The 12,528-nt window shown below is 31.6% G+C and overlaps 1 protein-coding gene across 1 annotated transcript in view; it reads right to left on the bottom strand.

Annotated features, from left to right (window-relative positions):
• Positions 1-2,161: 2,161 nt before the first annotated feature.
• The window catches only part of LOC111678362, a 43,942-nt gene continuing 33,575 nt past the window's right edge, over positions 2,162-12,528 (bottom strand). The window contains exons 3-8 of the mRNA XM_023439659.2: positions 7,077-7,242; positions 6,369-6,466; positions 5,919-6,304; positions 4,608-5,856; positions 4,145-4,476; positions 2,162-4,075 (exon numbers count right to left, since the gene is read on the bottom strand). Coding sequence (XP_023295427.2) covers positions 3,430-4,075; positions 4,145-4,476; positions 4,608-5,856; positions 5,919-6,304; positions 6,369-6,466; positions 7,077-7,242 — 2,877 coding nt within the window. The 3' untranslated portion in view covers positions 2,162-3,429. The remainder of the gene's footprint in view (positions 4,076-4,144; positions 4,477-4,607; positions 5,857-5,918; positions 6,305-6,368; positions 6,467-7,076; positions 7,243-12,528) is intronic.

Raw genomic sequence — 12,528 nt, 5'->3', positions numbered from 1 at the left:
TGAAATTACAAAAGTATTATTTGCAAAAAAACAGCTGTTCATTGTTTATGTTTTTGAGTGAAAAGTTGGCAATGCTAAGGGCTGGTTTCTTACTACTCAGTTAAACTAGGTTAACTTGCTGTTATATTAAACTCTGAACAAATTTAGGCGGACTTTAACCGATGAGTGTGTTTTTCAGTTATGGATTTAAGTTCAGTACTGCCAACTTTTCACTCAAAAATATAAACAACGAACATCTGTTTTTTTGCAATAATACTTTTGTAATATGAAAAAATTTTAAATAAACATTTAAAACAATAATAAATAAAACAAAACAAATCAGAAATTTGCAATTAACTTAAAATATTAAGTTTTCGTTTTTCCGAAATCATAGTTTTATTGTTTTTCATAATTGTAATTTCTCATTTATAACTTAAGTTTAATTGGCCAATAACACTCAGTTAAACAAAGATAATAAGTAACGTTACTGTTTACTGAAAAACACAAAACATGTATTAAACTAGGTTTAAACAAATAATGTAGATTATCTTTATCTGGAAAACCCGCCCTAACAAAGCTAACTAAACTTAAATTCAAAATCCAAGTTCTAATTCAGGACTGAGTTGGGGAACAACTCTCGCGACAACGTTTTTATTTCTTAAGTACGGTGAGGCTTGTGCTTGTTGCTGGGCTTTCGACAGAATTTCTTCTCACCCCGCACTAATTTAATGCACTACTTCGTTAAACTGTTATAAGTTATGAGCTGTCTTCATTAAACGCGTGCTTTCGTTTTACCTCAGAGTGAGGTTATGTTTTTAACTGGTAAAGACCATAAAATACTCACGATATAACCTGGTGCAGACCATTTAAACTCAAATACATATATACTGGTTGAGACCATTAAAACTCTGAAACTTATTTCTGGTGGAGACCAACAATACCTTTGATGAAATGAAGTCCGCATGCTCCAACTTCCTATATGAAGGTATAGGTCGTTTGGTGGGGTTTTCTCTGGAAAATCGTGTGATAACCTGGCAATATGAGTGCGGGTTAAAACCCGCTAAATTTGTTCGGAGTTTAATTTAACAACAAGTTAAGCTTAGTTTAACTGAGTAGTAAGAAACCCGCCCTAAGTAAATAGTAATTTTCTGATTTGTTTTATTGATATTATTATAATAACAGTATACTGTCTTCAATGTTTATTTATATTTCTTCTAAAATTTTACATTTTACAAAAGTGATATTTGCAAAAAACAGCTGTTCATTGTTTAGGTTCTTGACTGAAAAGTTGGCAATACTAACAAAGTTATCGGAACTTAAATCCAAAACTGAAAAACACAATCATCGTTTAAAGTCCGCCTAAATTTGTTCCGAGTTTAATCTAACAAAATGTTAAATCTAGTTTAACTGAGTAGTAAGAAACCCGCCCTTAGTTATGTATTTAATAATAATTCATAAACGATTGCATTTATATGTATGTACATAATTATTTTATTTAAGCATAAATACATATTTAATAGTTGTGTATATTTTTTATTAAATCTATAAATAAATATATTTACAAAGTTTAACTTAAATCTATGGAAAGTAAAACATTTGTTTTTGGCAAGCTTGAATTTGCAAAAGATTTTCGATTCAATCGTTTTGCTAAAATATAAAATTATAAAAATTAAATAATTAAATTAGTTTATTAATTTTTATATATATTAATTAAAAAAATACAATTTACATTTATAATTTAGTTAATTTCTTAATTTTTTATTATATTTTTTTTGGCAAATTTTATTAAAATAAAAATTCTTAAATTTGAAATATTTTCTTTTATGGATTAAAGAGTATTTTATGTTTTATGTATGCAAAAGAATTTAAATTTAAACAATAACAATAAACTAATACTAATCAACAGTTTCAACATAATATTTATTCAATTCATAATCGGTGTTGTATGGTTGTATTCTTAGTATGTCGTAAATTTTGTATATTATTGATTTGTATTTGTTTCAAACATTTTTATGACAACGATTGTGAATTGAACAATTGTTTTTAAATTATATAAAAACTTAAATTAATTTTTTTTTTAAATAATAACAGTCTTTTAAAAATAAATATATTCTAAAATTTTCAAGGTAAAATTTAAAAAACTAATGACAATGGAAATTAATTTGAAATTTTGTATTTTGCTAATATTTTTTAAGTAAATATTGATTTGATTTAAAATTAAGATTTAAATTTTCTTTTTGTTTTATTTTAGTTGCTATTTTAATGCAAGATTCTATGCCAAAATTTATGGAAATTTGGAAAATCGGTTTAAGATCTCAAAGATTTCCAGATGTCAAAGATGTTTGTGGTATCAGAAAACTTGTCTATATGTAAGTACAAAAAAAACTAAAATTTTATTTGGCACAATTAAGATTTATTTATGTATGGTCGAGAGAAAAGATTATCACCACTATTCTGCATTTCGAAAATTTGTTTTCCAACTAAAAATGGAATCGTAAGAAAAAGAAGAAACGATAACATTATTATTTTAATGCTTTACGATTGTATTTTTTCTGCATTACTACTACGTTTTTGTATAGGCGGGTTTATCTGATTATGATAATCTTCAGTCATTGGTTAAACCTAGTTTAACTATTTGTGTTATTTAGTAATCTGTAACCTGAGTGTTATTAGCCATTTTTTTTACATTTTACAAAAATGATACATATTTGCAAAAAAACAGCTGTTTATTGTTTATGTTTTTGACTGAAAAGTTGGCAATACCAATAAATTTAACAAATCTTAGATCCATAACAGAAATATACAATCATCGTTAAAAGTCCGCCTAAATTTGTTCCGGGTTTAATATAACATCAAGTTAAGCCTAGTTTAACCGAGTAGTAGTAGAAACCGCCCTATAGCCGGCTTTACACGATCACACAAGTAATATGAGCTGTCAAAATTTTGTGTAAAAGAGTACGTTGTAATAAAACTATCACACATCGAGAGAGAATACGGATGGAAAATTTGACAGTCGTATGGCTCTCTTCATTTTGTAAAACGATTAAAAAACAAGCACGTCGCTTTAGATCAGGGATGTATTATTATGTAAACACATACAAAACTTTTTCATTAGACTTTACGGACGTAAAGTGTGATCGTGTGAACTGCCCTTTAGTTGTTATTTTAGTGACTGACTTTGATAACGAAATGTTATCAAACTGAGAAAATTTCGATTCGAATTGAAATGCCGAATAGGTGTGTATGTTGAAAAATAGTCTTATGCATATATTAAGTTAAGAGATTTCATTCATGGAAAACTATTTTAAAGCCATTAACTTTGGAATACCGAAAAGTTAAACTAAACCAATAAATTTGACTTAAAATCTGTATAATTCTCCTAAAAAAATGAAAAGGTGACAAGAAATTTTCTCTTACAAGAGAATATTTCCTTGTTTTCTTGTTCAATATTTAAGCCATACTATCTTCTTGTTCGTTCAGATTTAAAAGACTGGAAAAACGAAATGAAATTGTTTTAGAAATATGCTTTTCGAAATCATCATTATCTAAATTATCGCATAGCAATGTCTTATTTGTCATATCCATATACGAACGTCCCCGCTTTACGGGCAAGGTATACGTAGCCTGTATATTATTCATGGGCTCGGCCATAGATGTTTTACGTATGTTGAGTGGAAATCTGAGATCATTTTCATAACGTAAACGTTGTTCGATTGTGTGTGTTTCCAAGAGAGGTCTTGGCATATCATAACCGGGTGGTGGTTGAAAACTGCTAGAGAATGTGTTGGTAGTATCACGACTATTGCAACAATCTTGTAAATCATAACTTATTTTGGGAGGTCTCCACAGATGATCCAAGGGATCCGGTTCACCCCATTGTAAATTAGTAGGTTTACTTAAATCGGTTTCTTCTATATTGGAGGCCTCTTTCGTTATCTCCTCTTCGAGACAGTAGTTGGGATTGGAGAAAGCATTTGTTTCCAATTCTATATATTTGGCATTATTGCCTAATAGTTTTTCAAACTCTGAGGCCAAGTACTTGAATGAGGGTCTGGCATTTGGCTCATCTGTCCAGCAGGATTTAACAAGATTATAGCTATTGAGAAAATTTTAAAGTTAGCTCTTATAAATCTTTTTTATCAGTGTTTTTTGTTTTCAAACTTACATTTCATCTGAACAATTTTCGGGCTTTTCCATGCGATAACCATTTTTAAGTAAATGATATAGATTTTGTGGTGGTATACCGGGATATGGTGATGCTCCTAGAGTAATCAATTCCCAACACAGAACACCAAATGCCCAAACATCTGATTTAGTGGTATAAACATGATCTGCCAAAGATTCGGGAGCCATCCATTTAACTGGCACTCTATCTCTAGATCTTTTCAAATAAGCATCATCCTCGTAGACATCACGTGTTAGACCAAAGTCAGATATTTTACATATTTTACCTTCGGCCAATAGCACATTGCGGGCGGCTAAATCGCGATGAACCAACTAGAATATTACAAGTGAATAAGTTAACATCTGAACTCAAATTATATTCGATTTTAGTACGAATTTTCGTACATAATTTTGTCAAGTTTTTTAAGGTTATTAAGGGATCTAATCCAAAATTTCAATCTTACCTTTATTTCCGTTAAGTACGTCATTCCTTTGCATATTTGCAAAGCAAAGGACAGAATATTACGCACTGTAACTGGTTCCACACCATCGGCAAACTCACAACCGGCACTTTCGATTTTACGACTCAAACGTAAATAACTACGTAATGAACCATAGCGAGCATATTCTATAATTATCATGGGAGCATCACCTTTAGTACAAGCTCCCAATAGTTTTATAACATTTGGATGGGAAACTTCTTGCAGCAGTTGAAATTCAGAGACCAAAGCCATATATTCAACCGAATTGGCACCTTTCTTAAGCATTTTCACTGCCACCGTAGTAACACCCGGACGTTGGGCTATATCGGTGGCATAACCTTTCATTACTTTGCCAAATTCTCCTTCGCCTAAAATACAATCTAAGACCAATGATTCGCGTGGGAACTCCCACTTAGTATCGGCAATGGAACTATCAAATTTGAAACTATTTTCCAATTGCATTAAAGGTAAATCTCCGTTCTTAACATCACAATCTGATAAATGATCTTTTTTCTTATTAGTAACACTCTCTTTGCTGAAAGATCGTTTTTTGAAACTTCTCTTGGTTAGAATCAAACATATGATTAGTGTAATGAAAATCATGGGGCAAGTAATGGCTACTATTATACATGTATTGTCACATTCCCAGCCTGCTAAATTAAGCATTTCTTCAAGGGGACCTTTATCAGTTTTCTGTGTATTTAGATTATAAATTGGTCCCTCTAACTTGTCAGCTGAGTTTTCCGATCTGGTATCATTCTTTCGTTTACGTTTCGGTTTGGGTTCTTCATCGTCTAAAGGTGCACAAGAACATTTGCCATTATCCTCACACGTACAAGTGCCTGAGGCCGAAAGTATACCTCGACGATTTTCATTTGTTGAGTGCGGTCCCATGATCTTATTGCTAGGTGTACAATCTTGGGGGCAAGCAGCTGTATTAAGTTCTTCCAAAGGATCACAGATATTATCGGGACAGAATTCAGGATTTGGCACACAAGATTTATAGTTACGCCCAAAAAATCCCGCACTAGAACCACGCCATACACAGCTACTGCCATTAGTGGCGAGACCACAAAATCTAACACATTGCGAGGCGTATTTGATTTGAGCACATGTTTGTGATCTAGATTTGACTTTGTGATCACAGGTGGTGTTGTCGGGACGACCATTTACCAAATGAACATTTATCACAAAAGAACGCTGATGGGTATCATGCCAGGAAACATTTAAACTGGAATAAAAACATGTTATTAAGAGCTTAAAGATAACATTTATTTTCCTAACAAAACTTACAAATACACAATTTCCGGAGCATTTTCCAAAGCTGTTGTATTCTTAACATAAATAATACCAGCCACCGATGTTATGGCGAATGCTTTACTACGATCCTCTACTATGGTGTATTTCAATTCTGGCATCTTCATCAATTCCAAAAAGTCTTTAGGTTGAGTTACACGATACATTGCTTGGGCCGTACGATAAACATACGCATCTTTAGGATAAGTACTGAGTATACTGCGAGTAATGGTTCGACCAAAACCATCTGAATTTAATATTGATTCTTCGGAATTCATAACATTGGATTTGCGATGTTGCCGTGATCGCAACGCTAAAGCTTTGGGACGATCTGCTTCGTGTATTTTATTGGGATCGGACTTAATGCAAATATGGGCTTTAGCCTTGGAACAAAAAAGTACAGTTGAATTTATTTAGTTTCTAAGTTTCTTTAGATCTAATACTTACAGTGTTGGGGACATGGACATCAATTGTCTTATCTGTGGCTTCCAATATAAAGCAGTACGGAGATTGGCTGAGAATTCCATTTCGGGCGAAGACAATTTCTGAAAATTGAATTAACTTGTTATTCTTTGTAACATATTTAATCGGTTCAAAAGATTTTGAATAATATTTTAATTTAAATTGTTATTTTTAAGATATATTTTTTTGAAATCTTATATATAACTTTTAAATTAAAGACAAAGGTATCAAATATAAACAGCGTGCTTATGTAAAGGGACGATCGGTGGAAACCGCCAAGATAACATGCCCCCGGTTTCCACCCATGGATCCGCGCTTGTTCTATGAGAAAAATAACTTAAAGTCTATGGATTTAAAGGAGTCTTTTTATGTAAAGAAAAGCTTAGTTTAGCGAATCAGGTATTGAAAATACGCCAAAATTTAAGACACATGTGCCTAGCCGAAGGTCGGCTATCAAGGACACTTTTAAAAAGGAATTCAAAATGCATGTTGCATTTTGAAATTTAGAAGTAATTCTTTTCGGGATAACATTTTCCCTTTCCTAAATTTTAAACAAATTTTTCAATACATTTCTGTTTTTATATTAAGAATTGTCTTAACGTCCATAAACACTTCGACACATTTTAGTGTCATATGACACGTTACCTCTTTTTACAGATTTAAAACTTATTAAATTAAAATTAATCAACTTACGACAACTTATAATAGAATTCCTTTTTCCCGTATGATCAGCTTCGTAGGCATTGCACAGTGGTCGTACCAAATCATTTATATCGTCTAAAATTTGATAAGTTTGATGAGCATTCGTTTCCATAGAGTCCTTGTCTACAAAGATTATTTTCTCGCCAATGGTGTCATTCTAAAAGAAAAAAATAATTATAATACTATTTAACTAGGTTAACAAAATATTATTTGTATTAAGTTAATTAAATTACACCTCTTTATTTAAAAAAAAACACACACATTGCTCGAGACCATGTACATATAATTAAATACTTAACCAATTTTAGGGTTTTGTTTAAAATGAAAATGTCAAAGAGTCCTCAAGGAATATTTGTTTATCCTCAAAGGATATTATGCTGCGCCTGTTACATTGACCATCCAAATGTTTTTATGCACGTATTACAAGGTCAGTTTTATTTTAAGTTTACATATAGATTTTTTTCTTTATATTGACATGTGTAGTTTAATTTTTTAAATACTACATTAGTACGTAAATAGTAATTAACTGGGTTAAATTCTTTTCTCATAGGAATGTCTTAACACAACAAGTAATTTACTCCATGTTTAAGTAATTATTTAAAAGGAAATGTGATGATATTTTAATATGAACGTTAATTTAATATTGAAATATTTTATTTAATTACGTGCTTGTGCATATAAATATTAGAATGTGGAAATAAATTATGAAAAAATCTAGTATATGTCTGCATTTTTGGGTATATATATACATATGTATGAAAGAGTCTTCGAACACTGACCAAAATATTACACATTAGGCCTCTTTTTGTATAATTAATTACTTAGGGTTCTATAGTTGAAACGAAAAGTCGACTTTTCGACTTTTTGTATTTAAGTAAAAGTCGACTTTTTGCATTTAGTTAAAAGACGACTTTTCCATTTTCAACAATTTTCGACTGTTGGACTATTTTTAACTTTTCGACTTTTTGACTATTTTCGACTTTTTCCGACTTTTTGACTATTTTCGACTTTTTCCGACTTTTTGACTATTTTTGATTTTTTCCGACTTTCTGACAATTTGTGATTTTTCTCCGACTTTTTGACTATTTTTGACTTTTTCCGACTTTTCGACTATTTTCTACTTTTTGACTTTTTTCGACTCTCCGACTTTTTGACTTTTTTGGACTTTTATTTCCAAAGTCGACTTTTTTCACAGACGATAGTCGAGTTATAGACTTTTTGAAAGAAAATAGTCGACTTCGACTTTTCGACTTTTTTTCGAGAAAAAGTTCGATTATTAGTCTATTTATTGAACCTTATTAATCACCTCGTTGCTCAAAATGGTTAATTTCATGTTTCTAGATTTAATATTATAGAAAATTCAAAACAGTACCTTTTTAAAAACCAAAAAAATACTCAAAAGTTCCCTTTTATATGTTCTCGTCTAATCCGGGCTCTACATACATAATTTCATGTTTCTATGTTCATTATTATAGAAAATTCCTTTTGAAAAACGAAAAAGTACGAATAAGTTTAGTTTTTCCGGTTCTGACCTAATTTCGACTATACATACTTAACATCATGTTTCTAGGTTCAATATTATAGAAAATTCAAAAAATACCTTTTGTTGAAGCAAATAGTGCCAAAAAGATCCCTTTTATATGTTCTCATCTAATTCTGAATCTACGAATTCAAGTCCCGGCAGACTAGAGGTACTGATAGATAGAGAAATGAATGTCGAAGTGCTTTACGTGAGTACCATGAGTGGATGTTGCCCTATATAACGGTGGTAGTTTTTCAACCACTGGGTGAGTAAAAAGTAAACAACTCACCACTTCCCCTTTGTGTATCTTACACGCAGGTTGCAAATTTTGTACACGGATATACCGGTCCATGTACAAACTTTGCTCGAGTACTTCAGCTATTTAATCTCTGACCATTGCTGCCCCGTTACGTAACTACCGAGATGTAAAACATCACTTCCGTTTACAACCACGTAGATGGGATGGCCTTTGTTGATTTGGCAACAGCACCTAGAGACGTAACCGGTAAACGAATCCATCAAATAAGCCGAGACTTTGTTCTTACTCACAAGGACAGACTGTGTTAACAAGGAAGGAAAATTCAATGGTATCGTTTGTACATGATACCTTTCATCCATCATCAGACAGCCCAGCACACAACTCATTCATCCGACACATTCGTAAGAGAAAAACATACGACATGGTCCTGCAGGCAACTGGCCACGCGTATTACCAGATTATGTAGTTCTCTGGTTAGACCTCTTTTCAATCTATGCAAGGACTAAGACAGACAAACATACGACACATTCATTATAGGTAGACGGGTTGGGTGATCCCCGCCGTACTCCTCTTTCATTCGTACCATATACAATTAATACCAACTCATTTCTAACGGTAAGTCCCACTGACCAGCCAGAACATGGTCCTGCAGGCAACTGGCTACCCGTAGTACCAGATTATGTAGTTCTCTGGTTAGACCTCTTTTCAATCTATGCTACACTAAGACAGGCGGTAGACAGTAAACACCAATTTATAGTCCCGGCCGACTAGAGGTGTTGGAAACACCTCTGTTCCCCAAGATTGCAATAACACAAAGGTAGAGGTTTCAGATAAAATGATCCTGGGGGAAGGATAACCGCCATAAACGAATACTCCGCCCAGCGCTTCAGTAAAAATGTGGGCGAGAACATTCCATACGGCCATAAAAATTATTTGGGGAGACCTGAATGTCCAGGTTTACTGACGGATTTATGCATATCCATTAACAAAAGTACACTTATAATCAAGTCAATTATGAACTATTATTTTTTGGGTGTTTGTTCCCTTTTTTATGCTTCAATTATAGTAGAGGGGAGTTTATTATTCAGAATAAGTATTAATAACTAGAAACGAGTTATCTGCTTTATAAAATCCTCCCGGAAGACTTGAGATGTTGGTATATGGGAAAAGATCATCAGGATAACATGATCCTTGGGAAAGGATATATTGCACTGGTCAACACTGTAAACTAAAATGGTCGATAGCTATCAGATATTGTAAATGAATAACCGCCATAAACGAATACTTCCGAATAAGTAAACATATGGGCGAAAACATCCCATATGGTCACTTGTTAAATCATTCTAATCAAAGGACGAGGATACATTTCACACCATCATTCCGGAAGACTTAAGGTATTGATATATATTGGGGAAATATAATCAGGATAACATAATCCTGGCCAGTTTTTTAATGTCCAAAACGCAACAAGCTACTTTAAAAAAAAGACATTAAGGGCGGGTTTCTTACTACTCAGTTAAACTAGGCTTAACTTGCTGTTAGATTAAACTCGGAACAAATTTAGGTGGACTTTAACCGATGATTGTGTTTTTCAGTTATGGAATTAAGTTCAGTTAACTTTGTTAGTATTGCCAAGTTTTCACTCAAAAACATAAACAAAGAACAGCTGTTTTTTGCAAATAATAAATTTGTAAAATGAAAATTTTTGAAAAAATTTTAAATAAACATTTAAAACAGTAACAAATAAAATAAAACAAATCAGAAAATTGCAATTTATTTAAAATATTAAGTTGTTGTTGTTTCGAAATTATTGGTTTATTGTTTTTGTTAATTGTGTTTTCTCACTTATAACTTAAGTTAAATTGGCCAATAATACTCAGTTAAACTAAGATAATAAGTAACGTTACTGTTTACTGAAAAACACAAAACATATATTAAACTAGGTTTAATCAAAGAATGTAGATTATCACAAAACATATATTAAACTAGGTTTAATCAAAGAATGTAGATTATCTTTATCTGAAAAACTCGCCCTAAGTCGAATATAATGTTTTTAATTGATTTTCAATATATGTGATAAGGAAATTTAGTGCATTTCAAAATAAATAACCCTTAAGCAAATCTACTACATTAAACATACATTTTTATTAAGAAAATTGGATAATATCAAATTTTAATATCGATTATGTTTTTTTATTAACTTCTCTTTATACATTTACTTTTCGTATTTTCTTTGTCAAAGTCATGAAAATTCAAGGATACGTTTTGTTTTTTTCAAAACTTAGTATATTTCTGTTCGTGTGCACCGCACCAAAGTCTGTTGATTCAAATATAATTTTGGTTTTTTCTGGTTTTATTGATAGCATGTCTAGGTTGGTGTCTGCAAAGTTTTTTTTACCGTTTATTTTTGGCAGCATGTCTACCATTTGTCTGCCAAATGTATTTTCCATTTTCATTGGCATATTTATACAACAACAAAAAGTTCAAATTATAGTTTATATTTATGAAGAAAATTGTATAAAGTCAACTAACAACAACAAATATATATTTTTTTAAGAATGATTTTTCAACAAACCACTAACAACAACAATAATAAATGTTAACGCGTCACGCTACCGGTGTTTTTCTTTAGTTTGAAATCATTACCACTTAACCTCACTCCATTGAGCAATTTTAACAACAACTACAAAAATAAACAAAATAATTTCATTTTTATACTTTTCGGTCAAAAAAAAAAAAAAATAGATAATTGTATAGCCAGCTCTGGTCTTTAATACTTTGCCCAACGAAACTTAAAAGAAATTCTACTTTAGTTTACGTAGAACGTAATGGATAAGCGTGTGGGTTGTTAAAAAATTTTAGGTTAATTATACCCTTCACCTTCGTGAGAAGGGTATATATAAGTTTGTCATTCCGTTTGTAATTTCTATAATATAATTTTCCGACCCTATAAAGTATATATATTCTGGATCCTTATAGATAACGGAGTCGATTAAGCCATGTCCGTCTGTCTGTCTGTTGAAGTTTTTGAGTTTTTAGAGGTCCCCAGATATCGGCGAGATCCGAATCTTCAATAATTCAGTTAGACATGCTTTCGAGAAGATCGCTATTTAAAATCAGCAAAATCGGTCTATAAATAACGGAAATATAAGCAAAAATCCCATACAACCTTTAAAATTTCATCAAAAAAGCCAATTTTGTTTCATGCTTTTTTAAAAAAGCAACAACAACATTGTGAATTGGATAAAGATGTACATGTGCGTGTGGAGATGTATTTGGTTTTATTCAGCTGTGTATTGTTTTTGTATGTTTGGTTGCTGTTCTGTTCTCACGAAGGTGAAGGGTATAACAAGAACAAGGAGATAAAGCAGTAATATATTGGTAATACAGTTTGGCGGTGGTATTACAGTACAACGGTTAATATTTCTTTCTGCTACAGTTTGTTTGTGTGTATGTTATGTGTGACATGTGTGCAGAGATACAAAATAAATAAAAACTGTTTTTTAAAACATACTTGGTGAAGGGTATATAGGATTCAGCATAGCTGAATATAGAAATATTACTTGTTTTTGTTTCCTTTTATTTTACAGTTTAAAAAACATTTTTTCCCAAAAAATTATCAAGTATTTGTGATTATTGTGTGTTTTAATAAAATGCTTTTA

The sequence above is a fragment of the Lucilia cuprina genome, chromosome 2 (genome assembly GCF_022045245.1).
Source record: "Lucilia cuprina isolate Lc7/37 chromosome 2, ASM2204524v1, whole genome shotgun sequence".
NCBI classification, from domain to species: domain Eukaryota; kingdom Metazoa; phylum Arthropoda; class Insecta; order Diptera; family Calliphoridae; genus Lucilia; species Lucilia cuprina.
The sequence above is the reverse complement of the archived record's forward strand: the minus strand, read 5'-3'. Positions and strand labels throughout refer to the sequence as shown.